Source organism: Pristiophorus japonicus, chromosome 17 (assembly GCF_044704955.1).
Source record: "Pristiophorus japonicus isolate sPriJap1 chromosome 17, sPriJap1.hap1, whole genome shotgun sequence".
Classification (NCBI taxonomy): domain Eukaryota; kingdom Metazoa; phylum Chordata; class Chondrichthyes; family Pristiophoridae; genus Pristiophorus; species Pristiophorus japonicus.
The window spans coordinates 31,476,684-31,503,816 of NC_091993.1; the positions used below are offsets into that span (position 1 = coordinate 31,476,684).

Here is a 27,133-nt window from a genome sequence, read left to right on the forward strand (position 1 = left end):
ATTCCGCTGAAAATATATTGCTTCGTTTCCTAGTCCGTCATTTTAAGCCAAGCTGTACAAATTTATTAAAGTTTAAAACAAAACAAGGGAGGTGCAGCTCTGCTATCGGAACATATTGAAGTGATGTTAAATGATCAAAGGGAAAGTTACAGCTGTAAATGAACATACAGCACTTTTTTTTTTACAAAACTGATTTCAAACTTACCTCATAAATCTGAGACATTCGTTCCAGGAATTCCCGAAAGAAGGGTCTCAACCTTACATAAACCTACAGCGGAAAATGTGGAAAAAGTTACTGCAATTTGGTGCAATTTATATAAAACTACTTAAAGGATTAAGATATACCATGGACTAAAGCAGCACGCGGATTGTAATCAATGAATGAGTCGTTTCTTTAAAGGGTACAAGAATACATCAATACAAAAGCAAATTACTGTGGATGCTGGAATCTGAAATAAAAACAGAAAATGCTGGAAATCTCAGCAGGTCAGGCAGCATCTCCTGCCTTCCACCCTATCACAAACCTTCCCTTTTGTTCTTTCCTCTCCTCCCCTGCCCCTTTCAGTGCTCCTTAGAATCTATTCATTTCGAACATTCGTCAGTTCTGACGACGGGTCATCGACCTGAAACGTTAACGCTCTCCACAAATGACCCACTGAGATTTACAAGAATATATCTGCTGCTGGATGTGAGACGGGGAGAACGAGCGGGAGAATGAAGAAGAAAATTAGGTCTTTAGAAGTGAACTATTTTCCTTTGCCCCAGAATGATAGGTGTCAAACGAGACCTACTGTACAGAAACAATCAGGAGTTCAAGGGCTCCTCCACACAACCAAGAAATGATTTGGGTGAAGTATGATTGCACCAGGACAAATCAAGCAACAACATCCTCACCGTCACATTGTTCAATTAAAACATTCCCTTCCCTCCCCTCCCTGAAGGCACTGACCTCCTGCTAGGCTATTGTCCAAGGAAGCCCTTGCCCACGTGGCCATTATTTATGTGGAAGCCTGCATACCGTTCAGCAATGCCATGCACGGGACACCCCAATGAAACGCGCCAGGCCTGCCTGTCACTGAACCTTGGCTTCAGAGATACTAGCCAAGAGTGCACGGACAGACGGAGTTTGGAATTTAAAGGAGGACCACAAAGGATCAAATGCAGCTCAACCTTTCCCGAATTTGCTCTTTACAACCCAGACAGCTTTCTTTTACCTGGTAAATCACATCTTGGAAAAGGACAGGAAAGGTAAGTGCCGCGTCATCCAGTTCATTGAGACTGCAGTGTACCAGCGTCTCATCCTGCCACGGAAAAACATTTGCAAGATCACAAAACAGCAGCGAGACTTCAGGGAATGTGGAAATTAAATGCATAATGTCAAAATTCTATTCAAATCAACATCTGTCACGAGAAGGCCAATTAAAAGGATGGTAAAATGTGTTTTTTTTTTACAATTAGAGATTATGCAACCAACTGCCAATACTTCCAGCTCAAATTAACTACTGAAGAGACAACAACTCGAAAACATGTTTGGTTCCTGTTCTGCCCGTTGCGGTCATAGATGCCCATATTGGCAGACACTAACCCATCCCATTTTTTTTCCACAGGTTTTTTAAAACTTATCTCAATCTTATATATACACAGAGAAAAACAATAGGAAGGCTAATTAGAATACTGATACCACATTCTGTGATGTTGATGTTTTACATATAGAATGGGGCATCAGCTTCTTTTACAAATCAAACATAGCATGATTTTATTCATAAAACAGTTGTGTATATAATGTACATATACGTACCGTACACTTTAAAGCACATTATTATATACATCCACTTTAAACCACAATTTCACTCACCAGGTCTAGGACCAAAGAGAATTCAGGTGTACTTCTGGTTTTAAGTGGCAGAGCTGGCTTCCGACTTAGCTGTTCCTCCGTTAGTGGTGGTACATGTTTGATGAAGAAATAACTATCAAGCAAACAGAAATGAATGGTTGAAATGCATTGGAAAAAAGTTCATTTTATGAAAATTAAGCCCGCTACGTAGCACAACATTCAATTCCTAGATGGCGACTTTAAAAATAACATTTACACTGTACATAATGTTTTCACTTGCTGTCTGGGTTTGAAATCTGTGGGTAAATTCCCAGTGAGATTGGTGATCTGACCATGTTTACACACCAACTTCAGCGTCATGTCACCAGTGAAGTGGAAACCGCTTGCTGCAATGCTAAACATATGGTTAGGGAATCCTTCACATGCTACTAGCTCCGTGTAGGATACGGGATGTAGTCAGCACGTCAATAGTACTACCTTTCATGCTCAAGTTTTAAAAGCCAGGAGGGAAAACAAAGGAACATTGTTTTAAAAAAACACTTAGTGACATGGCAATGTCTACAAAAGGCTCGGACTGTCACCAAACACTAATTTCAAAGGTTTGTGAAGAAGTTCGAAGTTTGATGAAAGTATTTAAAAAAAAAAGATAGGGTGAATGGTACCCTAATGAGCATGGAAGAATATCCACAACTCCCTCGACACTAAATAATTTCAACCATCAGGAGCTGTTGAGCAGCAGTGATTGTCCACACAGAGGAAACATGTCAAGCACTGCAGGCAGCTGAACCAAAAGCAGCATTAGTAGCAATCTAGGAAGAGACAACACTCGGCCCGGGATGGGATCGATGCATGGTTCAGGGGCCGTTAAAGAAAAGGGAAGAAAGTAAATTGAGGTGAGTTGCTAAGATGATTCTCAGTTTATTACACAGCCAAAAATACACGACTGACCTAATGAAAACAAGCTAGTGGGAAGTTTAGTTCAAAGCTGAAAGCAAAATACTGCAGATGCTGGAACTAACAGGGTATGCTAGAAACACTCAGCAGGTCAGGCAGCTGACAGTGTGATGGAGGTAGGTACTTTGGTAAATGGATATACTAAAAAGGCAGAACCACAACAATTTATCTCATTTGATCTACTGTAGGAAATGATTAAACACCAAACTGATGAAAAACAGTAGGTCAGATAGAAAAACAGCAGCACTCAATACAACTAATACAAAAGCAAAATACTGTAATCTGAAATAAAAACAGGAAATGCTGGAAATCTCAGCGGGTCAGACAGCATCTGTGGAGGGAGAAAGAGAGTTAACGTTTCGGGTTGTTTCAGGGTCATCGACCTGAAACGTTGACTCTGTTTCTCTCCACAGATGCTGCCTGACCCGCTGAGCATTTCCAGCATTTTCTGTTTTTATTATAGCACTCAATACAACTACACCACACAGCAGCCACTAGAGCTGGTGCCATGCAAAAAGGGATTAGTGCTTTATCATTTGGAACGCTTGGCGAGATTGCGCACTTATTCTCTGTCTTCTGCTGGCTAAATAACAATTTGAGGAAGTAGCTGCCTGCAGGATAGGTTCTTAAAAATCTTAAATTGGCCATTAGCTGGTTCAATCTAGTGTTTAGGTCAGTGACTCCATTATTTGCTAAAATAAGTATGGCTAACCGCTAACACAATTAGAATTAGTCACAGGAATTTGTCAGCTTGTTCAATCACTTTGGTTTATGTCCTACACTGCAGCACCAGCAGGTGTGCTTCTGAGCTTTAGCTGCTAGGACTGACACAGGCACAGTTCCTATACTCTTGTGTCAGCGGTGTGTGCTGTACGTTAATTACTTCATGGCTCCTGCACTCGGATCAAAGCTAGAATTCAGAGAACAGCCTTTGTGGGGATCGGAGGTCAACACCTTCCTAGAATAGCAGCAGCAATCCCAGTCCTAACTTTGAACTGGCACGAGTTTTTACACACAGAGACGCACACACACTGAAAAATATACCCTAAATGCTGTAAACACAACCAACAGCATCCAAAGGAGGATTGTTTTCGCTCCTGGATTTTAACAACCGTTGGGCATTTCAAGCATTTTGTGTTCTTATTTTGATATCCAATATCCTTAATTTTTTTAAAATCTCAATTTCTCGGACAGAATTAGAAAATCCACACTGCCTTCACTTTTGCCGCAGAACTGCAGTCCCCCCCCCCCCCCCCCCACTACAACTACAATCAAAATGAAGGACTGCACAAAATAAATACTGGAGCAGAGACACTCAGCATCACATGCTGCATTTTCATAAAAACCATAAACCTTTGCTTTCTTTCTTCCCTCGCCCTCTTCAAAAAAATCATGTAGGTCAGATGCGATTATTTAAAGTGTTTTACACAGTTGAATTCACGGTTTTAATCCATCTCGTGAAATATGTACACACACTGGCCACTAGATAGCAGCACTTCAGTCTTCAATTCTTACATTAACACAAAGCTTTACTATATAGTTGGACTGGTAGGCCTGTGTAACCATTTGGCCACGAAATCTACAGCAGGCAAAGGTTGTAAGAAATAGAAGCAGCAGTAGACCATTCGGCCCTCTTGCCTGCTCCGCCACTCAATAAGAACATGGCTTATTTTCTACCTCAACTCCACATTCTCGTCATATCCCTCGATTCCCGCAATGTCCAAAATCTATTGATCTCAGTCTTGAATATACTCAATGAATGGCCGACCCCTTATCCTGAGACTATGACCCAGTTATGCATCAGTTTTCTGTCGTCACAAAAAAGGTTTTTGGCTCCTCAGGATGAAGAAACATAGGAACAGGAGTAGGTCATTCAGCCCCTTGAGTCTGCTCTGCAATTCTATTAGATCATGGCTGATCCGATCAGAGGCTTCACAATAACCCAAAAGTATATTCAATGTTTATAAATGGAACACATATTTGAAAGAGAAAATGTAAAACGGTATGTGATCCAAATGAATGGCTTTTTCAGAAAACTGGCAGTGGTGTGATGGGCTGAATGGCCCCCTGCTGTGCTGTAAAATGTTATAATTAAAGGCAGCGTGTTGTAGGTTATACTTTTATACTCCAGCCTTCTTTCAAATCAACAAAATAAATAATTGAAATAAAAGCATCACAACATTTAGAATATTTGTGTCAAAGTTACAGAATTTATACATGTTGTGCAACTTTTAACAGGCGACTGTTTGCAGACACTTACGGATCAAAGACTTCCCAGTCCTCTTCATAGCTTGCCTCCGGGTGAGCGGGTGGCTCTGGGTAAGAGTCAGGAGAAGATATCGTCTTGCACAGTTCTACACTCGTCACATTCAATTCTGGTGCTAAAAATTAAGTGAACGTCATAAATTTTTTCAATGGCGGTAACATTTTTTGAAGACAACATATTCCCTGAAATTACCCAGTGTAAGAAAATGAATACTCGTAACACATTCCTTCGACATTTGCTTTACCTCACAAGTGCTGCATAAAACATGCCTCCTTACTCCTCGCTCAATGTTTTCGCTCTTCAAGAAGGTACAATTATACTAGGCTAATATAATTAAACTGGTCTGATCAGACCTCTCCATAACTGAACAATAGAGTACAAGTGATGTAGGACACGATTGTTCTACAGTTAAGACAGATGACTAAAATGGACAGTTTTCTTCACAGCCTAGCATATGACAGGAGTTATACGGCATTTGCTGCCTGTAGACTCTGAGGAAATTTATCCATCCATATAATTCCCCAACTGCATGATGTTGATCGGGCACATCCATCTACCACCAAGAGGTACAGTGCATTTCAAAGCCAACGTACTGCGCTTGGATTCCAACCGTTTGATGCATAACACCATCACACGAGAGGCTGATTACAACTTAAAAGAATCTAGGTGAAGCGGTAACTCACTGAAAAGCTTTACTAAAAGTCAACTCAGAAGTTTGTTATGCTACAGGGACCCGGTCTCGGGTAGGTTGCTGCACAGAGCACTGTTAGGCTGGTAAAACACACAGACAAAGCGTTCACTTTATGGAAATGATGCCTGCTGCCATGCGAAGAGGTGCGATCCACAAGCTGCTGAAAGCTGTTTAGTTTTACAGGGCTGTCTCTGCTCAATTCAAATATGTTCTCAGGCGCACTGCAGGCTTTGAACTGGACAGCAGTTATACCGCCCCTGCTGTGCATTTACTGCCTGGAGTTGTTCTCTCACCATATTTAGAGTGGAAACCACCTTGCAGCAATGTAAATCTGGTGGTGTAACTGGCCTAGCAATGCACACAAATAAGTATATTTGTGAAGGTATGTCTCAGTTTGTCTGATGAACTTCTGGTCATCAGTCAAGCTCCCAACCGTCTCGACAACAAGTGTGAGGAGCTCATGGACTCCTGTCTCTCCAAGATTGAGACCATCTGTTCAGCTGCCTCTGCCTCTTCCCTTCCCTCCCCTAGCCCATTGGACCAAACTTCCTCGAAGGTTCCCCCTGCCCTAGCCCTGAACTTACACCTTTCTCAAATTTCTCTCCTAGCTCCACTCATGACCTCTCCGTACTCCTCTTGTCCACGAGACCCACTTCCTGTTCCTATTCCCACCATATTGCTGATCACCCAACTTCCTGTTAGCGGTTCTCTCTCCTCAGGTACTGTCGCCTTCTACCTCAAATCTGCCGTCATCAACCCTTGACTCCTCTGTCCTTGCAAACTACCGCCCCATCTCCACCCTCTCTTTCCTCGCCAAAGTCCTTGAACGTGTTGTCGTCTCTCAAATCGGTGCCCATCTTTCCTGCAATTCCATGTTTGAATCCCTCCAATCAGGTTTCCAACCCTGCCGCAGTACCAAAACGACTCTCAAAGTCACAAATAACATCCTTTGCGACTGTGACAAAGGTAAATTATCCCTCATCCTTCTTGACTTGTCTGCAGCCTTTGACATAGTTGACCACTCCATCCTTCTCCGCTTCTCCACCGTCATCCAGCTGGATGGGACTGCACACGCCTGGTTCCAGTCTTATCTATTTAATCGTAGCCAGAGAATCACCTGTAATGGCTTCTCTTTCTGCTCCCGCATCGTTACCTCTGGTGTCTCCCAAGGATCTATCCTTGGTCCCCTCCTATTTCTCATCTACATGCTGCCACTTGGCGACATTATCCGAAAACACAGCGTCAGTTTCCACATGTACGCTGATGACACCCAGCTCTCCCTCACTATCACTTCTCTCGACCCCTCAACGGTCTCTAAATTGTCAGGCTGCTTGTCCGACATCTAGTTCTGGATGAGCAGAAATTTTCTCCAATTAAATATTGGGAAAACCGAAGCCATTGTTTTCGGTCCCCGCCACAAACTCCGTTCCCTAGCACTGACTCCATCCTTCTCCCTAACATCTGTCTGAGGCTGAACTACATTGTTCGCAACCTAGGTGTCATATTTGACCCTGAAATGAGCTTCTGACCACATATCCGCAGCATAACTAAGACCTCCTATTTCCACCTCAGTATCATCGCCCATCTCTGCCCTGCCCTCGGCTCACGGCTGCTGAAACCCTCAACCTTGCCTTTGTTACCTCCAGACTTGACTATTCCAACGCACTCCTGGCTGGCCTCCCACATTCTACCCTATGTAAACTTGAGGTGATCCAAGTTTCGGCTGCTCATGTCCTAACTTGCACCAAGTCCCGCTCACCCATCACCCCCTGTGCTCACTGACCTACATTGGCTCTCGGTTATGCAACGCCTCGATCTCAAAATTCTCATCCTGGTTTCCATGGCTTCACCCCTCCGTATTGCTATCTCCTCCAGCCCCACAACCCTGCGAGATGTCTGCGCTCCTCTAATTCTCTTGAGCATCCCTGATTATAATTGCTCAACCATTGGCGGCTGTGCTTTCTGTTGCCTGGGCCCCAAGCTCCGGAACTCCCTCCCTAAACCTCTCCACCTCTCTCTTCTCCTTTAAGACGTTCCTTAAAACCTACCTCTTTGACCATGCTTTTGATAACCTGCCCTAATTTCTCATGTGCTTCGTGTCAAATTTTTTGTTTAAGAGCTTTGGGACGTTTTACTACATGAAAAGGCGCTATATAAATGCAAGCTCCTGCTGTGTGGTCTTTGTTAACCAACAAACAATTTGATATACTTATACAGTCACATTCTATCAGCCAGCCAGCCAGGTGCACTCCAGTCACCAACCAGTCTGCATGCAGAGCATCTTGAGTAGAAAAATACAGTCCACTCCTGAAATAATTAGAATTATCCAATAATTTGAATTTAGATTTAAAAAATACCAAAGTGAGAATATAGTACAGGTTGAGCATCCGAAATCCGGAGTTCCGAAATCTGGGCCGATCCGTGGCGGGGCCGTCTGGAAACCAGAAAATGGTCCGAAATCTGGACTCGCCCACCCGACCTCCCCCACCTACACACTAAATGTATCCTCCACGTTGTTTCTTAAATATGGATAAATTTTTTTGAAAATTTGTGACTGAATCATGATTTAATTAAGTGAACGTGAAACTTTTTTTAAATAAAAAAAAACTACACGAAGTACCAGCAGGAACCTCGGTCAGTATGAATTCACACACAGAATAGTACAGCACAAGCGGAAGCCATTTGGCCCATCGAGTCTGCATCAGCTCTTAAGAGCAATCCTGTTAGTCCCACTCCCTCTGCTCTGCTCTCTCCCCAGAGCCCTGCCTTTTTTTCTCCAAATATTTATTCAATTCGCTTTTGAAGGCTAATATTGAAAACACTTTCACACTGCTGGATTGCACACCACATCATGTCAGCTCACCAGTCTCCCTCGCTGCGATTCTGTGCCAGTGGTGCTTGCTACGCCCGTTCTTCACACGGGCTTGGACACCAAGGATTACTCCAATCGCACCCGAGCTCTACCACAATGCCAGACCTGGCTCAGTGGGTCTTGCACTCACCTGAGTCAGAAGGGCATGGGTTCGAGACCCCTCAGCAGGAGTACATGGTACCCAATGACCAGCAGGGAGCGCTCAAATCTACTCTCGTCTGCTGCCCAATGACCACTACAAACTGTTTAATAGAAATATTCAAAATGATAAGGGGTTTCGATAGAATATATAAGGAGAAATTAGGACACGGATTTAAAATAATTGGTAAAAAAACCAAGGGGAGATTTTTTTTTTAAAAACGCAACGTGTAATGATCTAGAACGCACTGCCTGAAAGGGCGGTGGAAGCAGATTCAATGGTAACTTTCCGGAGGGAATTGGATAAATATTTAAAAAATAAATATCTGCAGTGTTATGGGAAAAGAGTAGGGGGAGTGGGACTAATTGGCTCGCTCTTTCAAAGAGCCAGCACAGGCACAATGGGCTTAACGGCCTCCTTCTGTGCCGTGTGATTCTATTCTCTTTTCTTTTTTGGCGGGAGTGAAAGTAAACAAAGTCTCTGTGGTTGAGCTGAATGACTTGCCTCGGAAGTTGGGAGTGTCCATTCTGTGCGGCATACTTGGCAATCCGATATGCGAGCCAGAAAGGTTCACAGCACTCCAACTCACTGTGGACAACTGACCAGCCAGCCTAGCTCACTGGCGAGACCGGGAAGGTAGATCTATCACCGATGACTGCAGTTCCTTCCCCCACCCATAGCTCGGGTAACCCTGCAAACCAACTCGTGACTAGGAAGTGTGGTGCTAACTCTAAAGCAGCAATGCTAGTAACCTGCAATTTTAACAGGTTAAACTCCAGTAGTACCTTGCTCAGTACACTTGTGGGGGGTTCTCGAATCTTGGCTCTCGCCAACCTGTGGCAAAGGAAACAGGCTCTGGATCTATGGTGAGAAGGGTGTGCATGGCAGATCAGGCAAACAGAAACACTTCTTGTGCATTTCTCAGCAGCTTGGGATTCTGAAGCATAGCGATGGGTTTCCATATGTCTCTGCTGCCCACAGGACCAAAACAAAATCAAAAGGCATTGGGCAATCTGCCAAATATAATAAAAGTTTATTATTGATGCTCTGCCAGTAATTCTTCGGTAACACACAACACTCCCCATGCTTACAGCACACGAACAAACATCTAGGGTGATGAGATCACTGCTTCACTAATTTCATCCACTCAGTGATAGGAATCAACTAACTACTGGTTTTAACGGCTAGTTCTAAAGTGCTGCTTAGATGACTTTTTGTGGCAACACACAGTATGCATCAATGCAAAATTTGCCATCACTCAGGAACCTAGCCAAGCTGACTGCAGACAGCACAACAGATAGGAGGTTTGTGACCACATCCATGAGGTAGTCTTGTACCACTTGGGTTTCTGAGGTGGGTACCCGCAGTATGATTTCTCCCCATGCCTCACCACCCTCTTGCCCGCCCCCACCCCACCAAGCAGCCCACAGGGCTCATTGTATTTTTAACAATTCTGGTAGAACAAAGAGTTGCTCATTTAAAAAGTTTACTGTACCTGGCATAGGATGAAGTTCATTGGCGACCTCATCCTCTGCATCATCTGAACTGCTGTCAGGAGACGGTGATTGCGCTGTCACTGCCTGGCCGGAATAGAGTCCGCCAGTGGCCGATGTTGCTGTGCTGGTGGTAATCTCGTCCACTTGTTCCAGTTCCAGCTGTTTGACGATTTCTTCAGCCTCCACAGCTTGACCTGGAGAGTCAGAACCCGATGTTCCTGCAAACACAAGCGTTAAATCGCAACACTATCTTCAAAATGAAAGGAGAAATTACTCAGCACAGTACATTGGTCCTCGTTCTTTGAATGAAGTTAAAACTCCAAACACTACAGGCATTCACCAAAGCAGTGCAGCCACAGGAGACAAGAAAAGAAGAAACAATACTGGAAAAGCTTTGGTCTGTTTGCACTTCTGCCTCCAGGTCAGAAAGTCCCACTTCAGGACTTGAGAACATAATCAAGGCTGACACTCCAGCGTGGGAGTGCTGTCAGAGGCACTGATCTTCAGATCAGCTGATCCCGACACTGCTCAAAAATGATCAGTTTGTCCAGATATTTTGGACAAATTCCTCCCTCAACAAACACCCAAAAAGTCATGCTGTGCACTAATCTCTAAGTGGAATCTTGCTGTGTGCAAAACAGCTGGCACATTTGGTAACTTAAGTCATAGCACTTCGAAGCACTTGTCAGATGATGTTAGACAAGATATGGCATGATCTAAATTGAAGTTTTTCTGTTGCACACTATATTAGGTGCAGTAAGAAAGTCCCGCAACAACAAAAGAGAATCACAATTCAATGACTGCACATGTAATTGGGGAAAGAATGAAGGACAAATTTCAATTTTAATTCATGGTTATACAAATTAAAAAACACCAAATTACATTTGGCCAAATGTTTTCTGGATGCCCCAAATCCCAGAAATGGCGTGATAGTTACAAGTATAAAATGATGCCATGCACATTTTGGGGACCCTGTAGAAGGGGTTTTCTCTATAAGTATGCTTGCACTACAGCTGCCTTCTTCTATAACAATTACTGTGAAGCACAATTCCTGTTACACAATTCAGATGCAGGTGAGGCACCAACATTCTAAAAGGACAAGGTCAGATATACATTATCTCAATCTACAGTTTGATCACGTACATTTTTAGGTAAACAGTACCATAAAAACATTGACGCATTCTGATTTTGCACCATAAAATGATCAAAATCATTCAAAACACAAAGAAAAAGCCTTGAGAAAAGGGTACAGAATTATTTTGCCATTCCTACTTCTGTTAAAAATTGCTTTTTTCTTTTGTTACATTGTCCGCAATTACAGCATAGTCTGCAAGACCTTAAAGCTTTTCATGCCTCATGAACACAATTCTCCCTTCTCTCTCTCTCTCTCTTCCCCCCCCACACCCACCCAAATACTATGGCCAGCCAAATGAGCTGCCAGTTGACCTGCTCGCAGACTTTGGCCACTGCTGTTGCAGCAATTAACCGCCGGGAGCTGTGCTCCAGCAGTCTGCTGCCTGCACGTTCCAAACTCCTTCCCCGCTTCTCTACCTCCAGGAAACACATGGCACTATACTGGAACAATAAGGCCCGGAAATGGAACTTCCCACACAGGGAAAGTATCCTACCACTTCAGCATACAATAACTTGGTATTCAAAGCTCGGAGGGGTTTTGATGGAGCAAATAGGGAGAAACTGTTTCCTCTGACAAGTGGGTCGGTAACCAGAGGTCATTGATTTAAAATAAGTGGCAAAGAAACCAGAGGGTAAATGAGGAAAAATGTCTTCACACAGAAACATAGAAAGTAGGTGCAGGAGTAGGCAATTCGGTCCTTCGAGCCTGCACCACCATTCAATATGATCATGGCTGATGACACAACTTCAGTACCCCTTTCCTGCTTTCTCTTCATACCCCGCTATCCCTTTAGCCGTAAGGGCCACATCTAACTCCCTTTTGTAAATATCTAACGAACTGGCCTCAACAACTTTCTGTGGGAGAGAATTCCACAAGTTCACAATTCTGAGTGAGGACGTTTCTCCTCACTTCAGTCCTAAATGGCTTACCCCTTATCCTTAGACTGTGACCCCTGGTTCTGGACTTCCCCAACATCGGGAACATTTTTCCTGCATCTAACCTGTCCAATCCCGTCAGAATTTTATATGTTTCTATGAGATCCCCTCTCATTCTTTTAAATTCCAGTGAATTATAAGACTAGTCGATCTCCTGGAATTTTTTGAGGATGTAACTAGTAGAGTGGACAAGGGAGAACCAGTGGATGTTGGTGTATTTGGACTTTCAAAAGGCTTTTGACAAGGTCCCACACAAGAGATTGGTGTGCAAAATTAAAGCACATGGTATTGGGGGTAATGTACTGAAGTGGATAGAGAACTGGTTGGCAGACAGGAAGCAGAGAGTCAGGATAAATGGGTCCTTTTCAGAATGGCAGGCAGTGAACTAGTGGGGGTGCCGCAGGGCTCAGTGCTGGGACCCCAGCTATTTACAATATACATCAATGATTTAGATGAAGGAATTGAGTGTAATATCTCCAAGTCTGCAGATGACACCAAACTGGGTGGTGGTGTGAGCTGTGAGGAGGACGCTAAGCGGCTGCAGAGTGACTTGGACAGGTTAGAGAGTGGGCAAATGCATGGCAGATGCAGTATGATGTGGATAAATGGGAGGTTATCCACTTTGGTGTCAAAAACACGAAAGGAGATCATCTGAATGGCGGCGGATTAGGAAAAGGGGAGGTGCAACGAGACCTGGGTGTCATGGTACATCAATCATTGAAAGTTGGCATGCAGGTACAGCAGGCGGTGAAGGCAAATGGTATGTTGGCCTTCATAGCTAGGGGATTTGAGTATAGGAGCAGGGAGATCTTACTGCAGTTCTACAGGGCCTTGGTGAGGCCTCACCTGGAATATTGTGTTCAGCTTTGGTCTCCTAATCTGAGGAAGGACATTCTTGCTATTGAGGGAGTGCAGCGAAGGTTCACCAGACTGATTCCTGGGATGGCAGGATTGACATATGAGGAGAGACTGGATCGACTGGGCCTGTATTCACTGGAGTTTAGAAGGATGAGAGGGAATCTCATAGAAACATATAAAATTCTGACGGGACTGGACAGGTTAGATGCAGGAAGAATGTTCCCGATGTTGGGGAAGTCCAGAATCAGGGGACACAGTCTAAGGATAAGGGGTAAGCCATTTAGGACTGTGATGAGGAGAAACTATTTCACTCAGAGTTGTTAACCTGTGGAATTCCCTACCGCAGAGAGTTGTTGATGCCAGTTCATTGGATATATTCAAGAGGGAGTTAGATATGGCCCTTATGGCTAAAGGGATCAAGTTGTATGGAGAGAAAGCAGGAAAGGGGTACTGAGGTGAATGATCAGCCATGATCTTATTGAATGGTGGTGCAGGCTCGAAGGACCGAATGGCCTACTCCTGCATCTATTTTCTATGTTTCTGTGATCCAGTCTTTCTTCATATATCAGTCCTGCCATCCCGGGAATCAGTCTGGTGAACCTTCGCTGCACTCCCCTGAATAGCAAGAATGTCCTTCCTCAGATCAGGAGACCAAAACTGCACACAATACTCAAGGTGTGGTCTCAGCAAGGCCCTGTACAATTGCAGTAAGACCTCCTTGCTCCTATACTGAAATCCCCTCGCTATGTAGGCCAACATTCCATTTGCCTTCTTCACCGCCTGCTGTACACCTGCATGCCAACTTTCAATGACTGATGTACCATGACACCCAGGTCTCGTTGCACCTCCCCTTTTACTAATCTGTCACCATTCATATAATAATCTGCCTTCCTGTTTTTGTCACCAAAGTGGATAACCTCACATTTATCTACATTATACCACATCTGCCATACATTTGCCCACTCACCTAACCTGTCCAGAGGATTGTTAAGATCTGGAACGCATGATCTGAAAGTTTGGTGGTTTCAGGTTCCACAGTAACTTTCAACAGGCAATTGGACATGAACTTGAAGAGGACTAATTTGCAGACCTATGGGGAAAAGCCGGGGAGTGAGACTAATCGGATTGCTCTTTCAAAGAGTCAGCACAGGCATGATGGGCCGAATGGCCTCCTTCTGTGCTGTAGAATTCTAATGCCCTTAAAGCCCACTGTACCAAATTCTCTCCAGGAAATGTTTCATGTACTGCTTCCTTACAGTGAAAATGCACTTTAAAACACACCTGTACAAATTCACTTCATTTAATATTAGCACATTATTGCTGGACGAAGATCGTGCAAGTGCACAATGACACAGGCAGTTAATACCTTACCATTTTTGTTTGCTGGTGAGAAGAAACTGAAGACAGGAGAAAAGATGGTCCCCAGTAAGGCAGTTCGCGGAGGGCTGACCACATCGTTAACAATCGGAAGTTTCCCATTCTGTTTACTGCTGTAGCCTCCAGTCTCTAAATGAGAATCACATTCAATAATAAGCTTTAAAATTTGTTATAATCATTGCACAGAGTGGCAAATGAATGTTAAAGGTTGCTTCAATCTTCCATGAGACACAAAGTAAATAATGTGGAGCTGGGGTGGGGGGGGGGGGGGGGCGGGGGCGGGGGCGGGATAGAGAAGAAGAAAAGGAAGACGGCACATTTTAAATTTGTAGAAACTTGTACGTCCAGTGGTCACTATTGCTTGAGAACGTAACATCTGTTGCTCCATGTACATCTTTAATAAAACATTCATCTGTTGCTCATTGGTCCATAACATCAACGTAGATTTATATAACGCCTTTAACGTAGTAAAACATCAGATACTACCCACATGTTCAGTGGCCTAGCCAATCCCAGTAACATTCAGCACCATTTCTAATCAGTCATTGCTGTTTGTGGCACCCAACCCAATGACAGTACCCTGCATCCTGACCACTATTAAATGGACAGATAACACTATTTCATGGTTACATTTAAAATATTTATAAATTAGTTAACTGCACAATATAATTAATGAATCTTAATTTGACATCTCCACTTCAAATGGTATCTGTTGCCAAGCTACTGTTCTGTTTCTGCTCCACACCTGCGAGCACGCACTGACTGTCCACCTGTTGACCACCTGTCCATGTTGGTCTTCAATGTTCCCCCAGCCTATCTCCCACTCCAGCCTCCGAAACAGCCACCCGACAGCAATGCTGCATACTGTTCACCCAGCCCACTGTTCCTCATACACCAAAGAGAGCAGCACAAAGCACAGAAATGTCAGCGGGACCCAATGCCACTGCTCACCCACCCCCAGACCTTCGGCAGAGTTCATTATCTATAAATCTACAATTCAGTATCTGACTGTGACAGGCCATATGCGTGGAATAGTGATCTGACTGAATGCACATTTGGATAATTCATTATCTGACAAACTGTACATATGGAATAACCACAACGAAAGCTGATTCAACATATGGAATCATTCACTGACAGACTGCACGTGCAAGGCATATAGAGTGGGAGACAGACAGCAAAGAAAAACGTGTAAGGCATAAGCGAGGTGGGGGAGGGGGGGGGGGGAAGACAGCCAGCAAGGGAAAACGTGCATTCAAAAAGAGTGGGAGACTGACAGCAAGGGAAAACGTGTAAGGCATAGCGAGGGGGAGACATAAAGCAGAGAGGAGACAGCAGGAAAGGCTTATGGAAAGAGGTAGGGAGAAAGAGTGAGATCAGACAACTAGAGCGAGAAAGAGGGAGACAGAAGGAATGAGTGGGAGACTTAGTATTATCTTCGTTCATGGACGTCAACCAGCTTTATATGGAAAGAATTCTTATTTTACAGTACAATCTAGAGGGTAAGCAGTGATCAGAGGTCAATTATGGTTGGTCTATTAAAAAGTTTACGTGGGAATTTTAAAATCCTGAATTAACCCACACATTTTATTGGCCAAATTGCAAACTTCCCATCTAAAATACTTCCAACTCTCCTTACTAAGGTTTAGTGCCATAAGATTTCTCCGATCCACATTCTTTAAATGAGAAAAAACACAGCAACTTCTAAAAATGATGGCAAATCTATTGGAGTTAGGTAGATATTCCTCATCCTATGCATTCAAACTTGTTTACATCATATGTAGCTCACTTTTAAAAGCACCTCAAGTATCACTAAATGAATGAGGAAATATGTACATGGAACAAATTTGCTCGCGTAAAACAGTCAGTAAATGCAAGCTCCAAGGCTGATGGATTTATTCAATCGGAACCATTTACCATGAGCTACACTTTTCATTCAGCAAGTAGAGGAGGGAAACTTCTTTACAGCTCAGACACATTTAGATTTGGGGCAGTTATTCAGAGCTGTCAGCTGACATGTACAGATAATCTGAATGCTTAGTGCTTCCTTTCTCAGAGGTCAGCTTTGGTCTCAGATAGTGGGAGACAGAAATCCTATTGAGAACATGTTGGCTCGTTAGAAAACATGACCTACATTTGCGACTTAATTAAACACAGGATTTGTAGCAGAAAATTCTGGGGAGTGTTTAATTCCATTGGAAAAAAGTGGGTATGTTTGCTCAGTAAAGAAGTATGGAGCGATTTCTGAACAAAATCGTCAAAATGGGGCAGGTACCTGGTTGGGATTGCGGGGGAGGGGGGGGGCTGAAAAAGAACACGAGGGCAAAATCTTGTTGCATCTAAGCCAGCCTATTGCCCGACCAACACTGTGGTTTCACTCACGTGGGTGTCCCCACAAAATTTTTCTGACTGCAATCCCAACTAATTATCCCATCTACTGCTGAATAAGGTCTATTGCACAACCTACAGAACATGTAACATGCACAACACAGCAACTGTATAGTCCCAAGCTTCAGACTTAAAGGGCGTCACAAATTTTTTTTTTAGTAAATTCCCCTTGAAGTGGTTGTGACGACATGCCATCATGAACACCTTTAAGCTACTCTAACCTTCTGCCAAGAGTGCACAATACAAATATTACTCTTGTTCCCTCAATCTCAGAAGCTCTTAAAAGGTGGGTCACTCGCTCGAAGTGCAGCGAGACGTTTACACATCTTGCTGAATGCAAGAAGATAGATTTTGCCTCCTTTGCACTTCCATATTTCCTCAGACTGTATGACCTAGATATATTTAGAAACTTTAAAAAATAACTTATTTGTTATTAACTCATGTTGTTATGTAAGGTGTTAACTTATAAATTGGATTGAAATCAATGGTCTTGACTCGAGTTGTGCAAATTTGTTAGTGGGGTGCCACCATCAGATACCATCTGTTCAAGGGGTTGGTGCAATTATTTTAGATGTTCTACACCAGTATTTTCCAAATTACAATACTGAAGCTCCTTCCAAAAACATGCAACAGAATATGGAGCAAAATTGTGTCACATTCAAACATGACGTGATAAATTTAAGAGAGAACATCGGATGACTAGAGTAGGAAATAGATGTGACTCAGTGAGTGATGCTCTTCTGAAGATAGAATTTAGGCATATTTTTGGGACAGTGCAAACTTTACACTAAGGCGAGCTTTACGCTACAAATGGCCTGTGTTCTAACTACCCTTGAAGGCCTCATTATTGAGGTTGAGTGCTTAAAAGATAGGTCACTAGCCTCGAAGTGTCCCAAAATTTTTACACATCTTGCCTGGGTTACAGGTAGATTTTGCCTCTGAGGGAAAAAATTCCATGCTTCATTCTAATGAGAATAAAAAGATGTAAAGAATGAGAAAAATATAAATAAAATGGAAATATAAACACTGGAGACAGAATATTCTAAGCTAAAATATTTGAAAGAGCAGATGGTTTACATCAATAGAAATTCTCCTACTGGACTTCTACTTTTGTTGAACACATTTCACAGGGTAGACGTAGAGATGCTGTTTCCACTTGTGGGCGAGACCAGAACTAGGGGCCATAAATATAAGACAGGCAATAATAAATCCAACAGGAATTCAGGAGAAACTTCTTTACCAGAGAGTGGTGAGAATGTGGAACTTGCTGCCATAGGGAGTGGTTGAGGCAAATAGTTTAGATGCATTTAAGGGGAAACTAGAGAAGCATATGAGGGAGAAGGGAATAGAAGGATATGGTGATAGGGTGGGAGGAGGTGTGTGTGGAGCATAAACACCGGCACGGAGCAGTTAGGCTGAATGGTCTGTTTCTGTGCTGTAAACCCTTTGTAACACTTTGGGCTCAATTTTCCCCGGTGATTTGCACCATTTTGTTGGAGCAAGCTGCTTTTTTTGGCCCAAGTTAAAAATCCAGAGTTTCCCCAATCAATTTGCACCAGCGTAACTCAGTTAGTTACGATTTTTTTTAGGTAAGTTCTTTTTCAGCCAAGGGGGCGTAAATTAGGCAAGTTTGGCCAGCTGAGAGTTACTCCAGTTCTGCTTAGGCCAGCGTATGTGGCCTCTGCAGAAAAACCTTCCGGAGAGTTAAAGAAATCGATGTAGGTAAGGAAATCAGAGGAGGCCATTCGGCCTGGGCTAGGGGACGGACCAGGAGGACCCTCGAGGCCAGGGTCAGGTGGGGAAGTGGATCGGTAAGCCCTTCAGTCTAGGCTAGGGGAGCAGACCGGGACTGGCTTTTAAAAATGGCTGATTGCCAAATCCGAGCTGTACTGAGCATGCGCGTCTATTGGAGTGATGTCAAAAACATACGTTTTTTTTCCCGTGCATGCGCAAAGCGTGGCTTCGTTTTTCGGCGCAGATAGCAGCTCCCCCCCACCTCCCCCTGGCCGAGGCGACTGGACACGCTACGTGGCTCCAAATTCAATTTTTAGATCAGGGAAATTTTGGAAAAATATTTATGGTGCATTTCTGGCCTAGAAAACCTGCCGTAACTCTGGCAATACGCCAGAAAACGGGCTTGGGGAAAATGGAGCCCTTTGTAACCCATTCTTCTGCAAGATTGCGTAGAATGACATAACGCTAAGTAATAGCAGTTAACAGAATGTTAAAACAGTGGTAAAATAGCAGAATAATGGTTCTGGAGTGGCACTATGAAATAGGTATGAGCATTTGCAACGAATGAGAGAAACTCACTAACCTCCATTCACCTGGCTTTTCCGCCTTACTCTGGAGATTGGTTTGTTGGGTCTTGAGCCGGTATGGGGTGTTGACGTGATCATGTTGTCATCTAGGTCACAATCAAGTCTACATTTTTTCTTCGGAGGATTCTCTGCTTCCGCCTGTGGATTGGACGGCCAAATGATCTTTGATTAACTCCCACTCTGACATCACTTGCGTCTCATTCAGAAACACGCCAACACAAGCACGTGCTGCACAGTTAAACCCAGAGCAACTGCAAAAACATGGCCACATACAGTATCCAAATCGTCTCAATTTTCCCAAATTCCAGACGCATCATGATGTAACTCATTGTATTTGATGTAAATTATAGATGACAATTATAACTCTGGTAATTTGAAAGTTATAGAATTTTAAACTATTTCTCCCCTACATCCACTCCTTTGAACGAGATATACGTCAAGGTATTTTGTCGATTTCCAAGCCATCTCCAACAGAATGGTTGCATGTGAGCCCATTAAAACTAGCCTGGTATGTGAGCATGCCTTGGAGTGACTATCCTCAGACTTTCCCTTACCTATTTGAGAAGGAAAAGGTCATTGATGGAAGGGTTGAGAACCAGAGGACACAGATTTAAGGTGACTGGCAAAAGAAGCAAAGGTGGCAAAAGAAAAAACTTTTTTTACGCAGTGATTGGTTAGGATCTGGAATGCACTGCCTATAAGGGTGGTGGAGGCAGACTCAATTGTGACTATCAAAAGGGAATTGGATAAATACCTGAAGGAAAAAAATTTGCAGGGCTACAGGGAAAGGGCAGAGGAGTGGGACTAGCTCCAGTGCTCTTGCTGAGAGCCAGCACGGGCTCGACGGGCCAAATGGCCTCCTGTGCTGCAATCATTCTATGATTCTAGGATGATGAGGGAGAAGACTAGGTTTTCTGCAACAATGCAGTTGAAAAGAACAAGGATCACAGTCACTAACCAATGTCCTTCCATTTGGTGTTGCATTATATATAAGCTTCTGCTGCATTTTGATTTAAAAACTGAGCACCAATTGTCGTCTTCTTTTGTACGGCAAGTACCAATAGTGACACTGCACCGATCTCTTACTCCCAAGTTATATGCTCATGGAAAGAAACAGCAGCATGATTAAAAGAGCATTTTACAGTATTAACCATCAAGTGATTAAATCCTCCATTTAAATAATGCAATAAAGCATTTGTGTATGAGATAATAAAAAAGCTGCTGCACTGATTAAATCCCAAGGCTTTTAATCAGAGTATATGAACAGGTCAATACCAAAGGCACTCACGACAAAGATTTTCACTGCTTTGTGCTACATTTTTCCTTTAAGTTTAATCTTTGGGCAGTGGCGATTTATGGCACAGCTCTCCAAACAGATCTTCTCCAGTTGCTTGTTTTTAAAAATGAAGAACTCCGTTCCGGTTCATTTTTGCAACGGCCACTTTCGATCAAAAGAAACCTCCCAGAGAAACGGGTAAAGTAAAACTGGCCAAATAGGAAATGCATGACATTCACCAAACTCAATCATAGGCTTTTTGCTTTAGAACTGCAAAAATATTAGGCAACCAAAAACTAGTTTCTGGAATTATCTGACTTCTCATTCTAATCAATAAACCAAATTCTCTCTACTGCATGCAATATGTTTACTTGTCAATGCACTTTGCATCATGACATTATTCCTGCAACATTCCATTCCAATCACACGTGCAGTTTATGTTTTCTTCTGAAATTAAAATTCTCCCCTTTTCTTGCTGGAAGACTCCCTTCTAATATGCTCCATTCCCCAACCAAGGACAGGCAAACAACCTGCTTCCAGCATCCAATGTGACTCTGACAGGCTGCTTGGAGCAGTAAGAGTGCAGGCGAAGCGGGACTGCATTCTCACTTTTCTTCCTTCTCTGGAAAAGCTGCTCGGCTTCCTCAGCTGAGTCTTAGGACTTGCACGTGGGGAACCATAACATGAACCATATTATTAATTACAGACAGAGCAATGCCGATGGATGATGAGGTGGGCGTGGCAGTGGGAAGGAAAGGCCCAAGATTTTAATTCTGTAAAGTTATCAGTATCACTTGAAAAGCGACCCTTCAGATGCGAGAAAATAATTCTTCCCCTCTCTTGTTTGAGCTTGGATGACATTGCATACATAATGATTCTACTCCGACCTGTCTGTTCTTTTCTATTCTATTCATGCTCTGAACGAGATGGAAGAGTACAGCATACACTGGGCAAGCATCTATGACTGTACCTTAATTAAGACTCCTGATGGGAGCTTTCTTCCTTTGAGACTCGGGTTGAAGTCCAATTCAAAGTGATGGGATGAAAGTTTACTCTGTCATAAGGCCATAAGGGTCCTACATGAATTGAACAATTCCAACCCTGTTCATTGCGGGTACAGAACCACAGTATTGTTTGGCAATATCACTTGTCATTTTATAAAATCAGTTAATGTTTGGTATAGAAACTGGAAAAATTCACTTTCCTCAGATGGTGGTAAAAGCATTTTTTACTGGGGCAGAAAAGACTGGATTTCACTTGAACCTGGGACTTGACCAGAGATGCCAAAAAGGCTTCCATTCCACAGCCCTGAATTCCTTCACATCGCAGTAAACACAAAAATACATGTTTAATTGAGCAATTGTCTACGTGTCTAGATGGATGATAAGACATCTGGATGCTATAATGCAGTGGTAAAAGGTAACATAAGCAAGGAACAAAAAAGGCAAGCTTATTAAGCTAACTTCTTCCAACATACTGCATAAAATCTGCACTAATGTAGAATGTTTCCAATTTATTTAATCTCCAAACAGTGGTGAATAATCAGGGAGTAAAACGCTCAAGAGCAGAAGAGCAAGAATCATCTTGCAGCAAAGGCAACTGAACACAGCACTAGGATATTACAAGCTACATTTATCTTTGTGTTCTTGCCAATCCTTTCTGCCTCACAGCTCTTCCCTATCCTCTGGCTGCCTACAAAGCTCCAGTGTAAAGGAGATAATTTTAGTTATCAGCCAGTCTACTTGTAAAACATTCAGATTCAACACTCAACCGATCTATCCGATCATCATACCTTTGCTGCAGTTCCTCGAATAAGTCTTTTAATTGATGAGAGCAAACCAGTTTCCTTCTTCTGTGGTTTTGCCCCCATAACAGGTATCGAATCATCTACATCAGAGCGCTTCCGCTTGGTCTTTTCTGCTCGTGATGCATGGACAGGGGTTGTCTGCGGAGAAGCTTTTCGCATTCTCAGCCTCATTCTGGAAAGGTGTCACATGTACAACTGTAGGAAAAGAGAAATATAGAAAATAAATTAGTGATCAATGATCAAAATCACCGGTAGTCCAGCTGACCAACCTACGTAAAACTCGGTGACAGTGAGAGGGACCTGGTGAACTGGACCAGTACAATCATTCCAGCTCCCCACACTAAACTCTTACATGCAGGAAGCTCACTGATCACCTCCAGACGTTTTGGAATATAAGTGCAAACATTTTTTTTAAATTTGTTTTGCCACATTGATGGACTTGATGTAAAACAAAACCACTTGCTCTCAGCTGCTGGTTTTATGGTGGTCCGATTCTGCAGCCCTTTTTTGAGCCTCCGAAGGCAGTACATGAATAATAAACATTTTTCAGGTTGTGTTTTTCGATCACAGATAAATACCATGGTGCATTCAAATTCCAAGATACCTGGATTAGATTTTCTGTATAATGAGACGGGCTCCACTATGGTATTTATTCCAACCTTTCACCAGGTTAACATTACAGCCCTAATGCCAGGTGCCTAACAAAATGGTAACAATTTTCACCAGTTTGTTGGTTAGTGACCTTAGCCATCGAAGAAAATGGAAGTATTAATGGTCTAGATAGAGATTCATCTATACATGAATATGGCCACCCTCAAAATCAACACAAAGCATTCTACTAATAACTGGAGCCACACAACTCCAACTAAACTGTGCGGAGGAGGCAAAATTGCCGATTTTAGATTTACAAAATAGACGCACTAAAATAAAGTTCAAATCAACGACAAAATATTCAAAAACAATTTTACAAGGATAGATTAAAGTATAAAAGTAATAGGTTTTAAATACAAGAAACTGTTGAAGATTAAGTGCCTGAAAATATGAAATATATTGGCCGGGGGCGGGGTGGAATTCAGAGATAGCTAAGATACATCAGGAAACAATAGTTTGGCAAGTATTAGTCAGAATGAATATTGATCAAGACTATCTGCCAACCAAAGTTTGCACTTTTACAGCTTTGTTGGTTTCTGTGCTGTAATTCCTATGTAATTCTGTGTAAGCCACTACAAGATTTGAACTCAGCTGCCAAAGGGGTGAAGGGCAATGCTCAAATCTACATGTGGACCAGTCCAATGATAAACTGTATTAAACTTAATCAGGAGAACATATAGGCCAATGAACATGTTTTAATTCATACCAAGTTTTCTTAATTTTGCCACTGAAATTATACAATACACTACAGAAAAGTCAGGCAACATTACTTTTGTAAACATCAGCATCTCCCTGACAACGGAGGCAGCTCGAGTCTGGAGCTATTACAGGTCCTATCAAGAGGACAAAATGAGAAATTAAAAAGTAATAAAATTATGACATCACAAGGATGAAGGACAGTGATTGGTTCTTCCAGATTAATTGAATCACTGGACAGGGAATGAATCTTAAAGAAAGCTAATAACTGATTTAATTTGATTCAATTGCTGATTTTCTAATTTTAAACTTAATTTAGAATTATGGTATATATTATTTAATTTTGATTATAATTAATGTTTATTATACTGATTTTACTATTGCATACTCCTTATTGTGTTATTTACAATATCATTTGAATTTCTTTTTTTCCCCAAGTTTTTTCGCCTGCTTCTATCTGCGTGCGCATTTTGGCTGCCGCTTTGGACCCGAGCCTTTAATAAGAACATAAGAAATAGGAACCGGAGTAGGCCAAACAGCCACTCAAGCCTGCTCCGCCATTCAATAAGATCATAGCTGATCTGATCATAGCTGATCTGATCATAGACTTGGCTCCACTTCCCCGCCCGCTCCCCATAACCCCTTGTCGCTCAAGAAACTGTCTATTTCTGTCTTAAATTTATTCAATGTCCCAGCTTCCACAGCTCTCCGAAGCAGCAAATGCCACAGATTTACAACCCTCAGAGAAGAAATTCCTCTTCATCTCAGTTCCAAATGGGCGGCCCCTTCTTCTAAGATCATGCCCCCTAGATCTAGTCTCCCCCATCAGTGGAAACATCCTCTCTGCATCCACCTTGTCAAGCCCCCTCATAATCTTATACATTTCGATAAGATCACCTCTCATTCTTCTGAACTCCAATCAGAGGCCCATCCTACTCAACCCTTTCCTCATAAGTCAACCCCCTCATCCCCCGAATCAACCTAGCGAACCTTCTCTGAACTGCCTCCAAAGCAAGTATATTCTTTCATAAATATGGAAACCAAAACTGCACACAGTATTCCAGGTGTGGCCTCACCAATATCATGTATAGCTGTAGCAAGACTTCCCTGCTTTTATACTCCATCCCCTTTGTAATAAAGGCCAAGATTCCATTGGCCTTCCTGATCACTTGCTGTACCTGCATACTATCTTTTTGTGTTTCATGCACAAGTACCCCCAGGTCTCGCTGTACTGCGGCACATTGTAATCTTTCTCCATTTAAATAATAACTAGCTCTTTGATTTTTTTTCTGCCAAAGTGCATGACCTCACACTTTCCAACATTATACTCCATCTGCCAAATTTTTGCCCACTCACTTAGTCTGCCTATGTCCTTTTGCAGATTCTGTGTGTCCTCCTCACACATTGCTTTCCATCTTTGTATCATAGAAACATAGAAAATAGGTGCAGGAGTAAGCCATTCAGCCCTTCGAGCCTGCACCGCCATTCAATGAGTTCATGGCTGAACATGCAACTTCAGTACCCTATTCCTGCTTTCTCGCCATACTCCTTGATCCCCCTAGTAGTAAGGACTACATCTAACTCCTTTTTGAATATATTTAGTGAATTGGCCTCAACAACTTTGTGGTAAAGAATTGCACAGGTTCACCACTCTCTGGGTGAAGAAGTTTCTCTTCATCTCGGTCCTAAATGGCTTACCTCTTATCCTTAAGACTGTGACCCCTGGTTCTGGACTTCCCCAACATTGGGAACATTCTTCCTGCATCTAACCTGTCTAAACCCATCAGAATTTTAAATGTTTCTATGAGATCCCCTCTCATTCTTCTGAACTCCAGTGAATACAAGCCCAGTTGATCCAGTCTTTCTTGATATGTCAGTCCCGCCATCCTGGGAATCAGGTTGGTGAACCTTCGCTGCACTCCCTCAATAGCAAAAATGTCCTTCCTCAAGTTAGGAGACTAAAACTGTACACAATACTCCAGGTGTGGCCTCACCAAAGCCCTGTACAACTGTAGTAACACCTCCCTGCCCGTGTACTCAAATCCCCTCGCTATGAAGGCCAACATGCCATTTGCTTTCTTAACCGCCTGCTGTACCTGCATGCCAACCTTCAATGACTGATGTACCATGACACCCAGGTCTCGTTGCACCTCCCCTTTTCCGAATCTGTCACCATTCAGATAATAGTCTGTCTCTCTGTTTTTAACAACCAAAGTGGATAATCTCTCATTTATCCACATTATACTTCATCTGCCATGCATTTGCCCACTCACCTAACCTATCCAAGTCACTCTGCAGCCTCATAGCATCCTCCTCGCAGCTCACACTGCCACCCAACTTAGTGTCATCCGCAAATTTGGAGATACTACATTTAATCCCCTCGTCTAAATCATTAATGTACAATGTAAACAGCTGGGGCCCCAGCACAGAACCTTGCGGTACCCCACTAGTCACTGCCTGCCATTCTGAAAAGTACCCATTTACTCCTACTCTTTGCTTCCTGATTGCCAACCAGTTCTCAATCCACGTCAGCACACTACCTCCAATCCCATGTGCTTTAACTTTGCACATTAATCTCGTGTGGGACCTTGTCGAAAGCATTCTGAAAGTCCAAATACACCACATCAACTGGTTCTCCCTCGTCCACTCTACTGGAAACATCCTCAAAAAATTCCAGAAGATTTGTCAAACATGATTTCCCTTTCACAAATCCATGCTGACTTGGACCTATCATGTCACCTCTTTCCAAATGCGCTGCTATGACATCCTTAATAATTGATTCCATCATTTTACCCACTACCGATGTCAGGCTGACCGGTCTATAATCCCGTTTTCTCTCTCTCCCTCCTTTTTTTTTTTAAAAAGTGGGGTTACATTGGCTACCCTCCACTCCATAGGAACTGATCCAGAGTCCATGAAATGTTGGAAAATGACTGTCAATGCATCCGCTATTTCCAAGGCCACCTCCTTAAGTACTCTGGGATGCAGTCCATCAGGCCCTGGGGATTTATCGGCCTTCAATCCCATCAATTTCCCCAACACAATTTCACGACGAATAAGGATTTCCCTCAGTTCCTCCTTCTTACTAGACCCTCTGACCCCTTTTATATCCGGAAGGTTGTTGTGTCCTCCTTAGTGAATACCGAACCAAAGTACTTGTTCAATTGGTCTGCCATTTCTTTGTTCCCCATTATGACTTACCCTGATTCTGACTGCAGGGGACCTACATTTGTCTTTACTAACCTTTTTCTCTTTACATATCTACAGAAGCTTTTGCAGTCCGTCTTAATGTTCCCTGCAAGCTTCCTCTCGTACTCTATTTTCCCTGCCCTAATCAAACCCTTTGTCCTCCTCTGCTGAGTTCTAAATTTCTCCCAGTCCCTGGGTTCGTTGCTATTTCTGGCCAATTTGTATGCTACTTCCTTGGCTTTAATACT

The 27,133-nt window shown here is 42.9% G+C and overlaps 1 protein-coding gene across 2 annotated transcripts in view; it reads right to left on the reverse strand.

Annotated features, from left to right (window-relative positions):
- LOC139227650 (CTD small phosphatase-like protein 2) overlaps positions 1-27,133 on the reverse strand; it is a 91,655-nt gene that overhangs the window by 12,336 nt on the left and 52,186 nt on the right. For both annotated transcript variants that reach the window (XM_070858569.1, XM_070858570.1), the window contains 8 exons: positions 22,335-22,544; positions 19,263-19,404; positions 14,552-14,686; positions 10,252-10,470; positions 5,049-5,169; positions 1,856-1,967; positions 1,215-1,301; positions 206-268 (listed from right to left, as the gene is read on the reverse strand). In XM_070858569.1, the coding sequence (XP_070714670.1) occupies positions 206-268; positions 1,215-1,301; positions 1,856-1,967; positions 5,049-5,169; positions 10,252-10,470; positions 14,552-14,686; positions 19,263-19,404; positions 22,335-22,520 (1,065 nt within the window). In that variant the 5' untranslated portion in view covers positions 22,521-22,544. The remainder of the gene's footprint in view (positions 1-205; positions 269-1,214; positions 1,302-1,855; positions 1,968-5,048; positions 5,170-10,251; positions 10,471-14,551; positions 14,687-19,262; positions 19,405-22,334; positions 22,545-27,133) is intronic.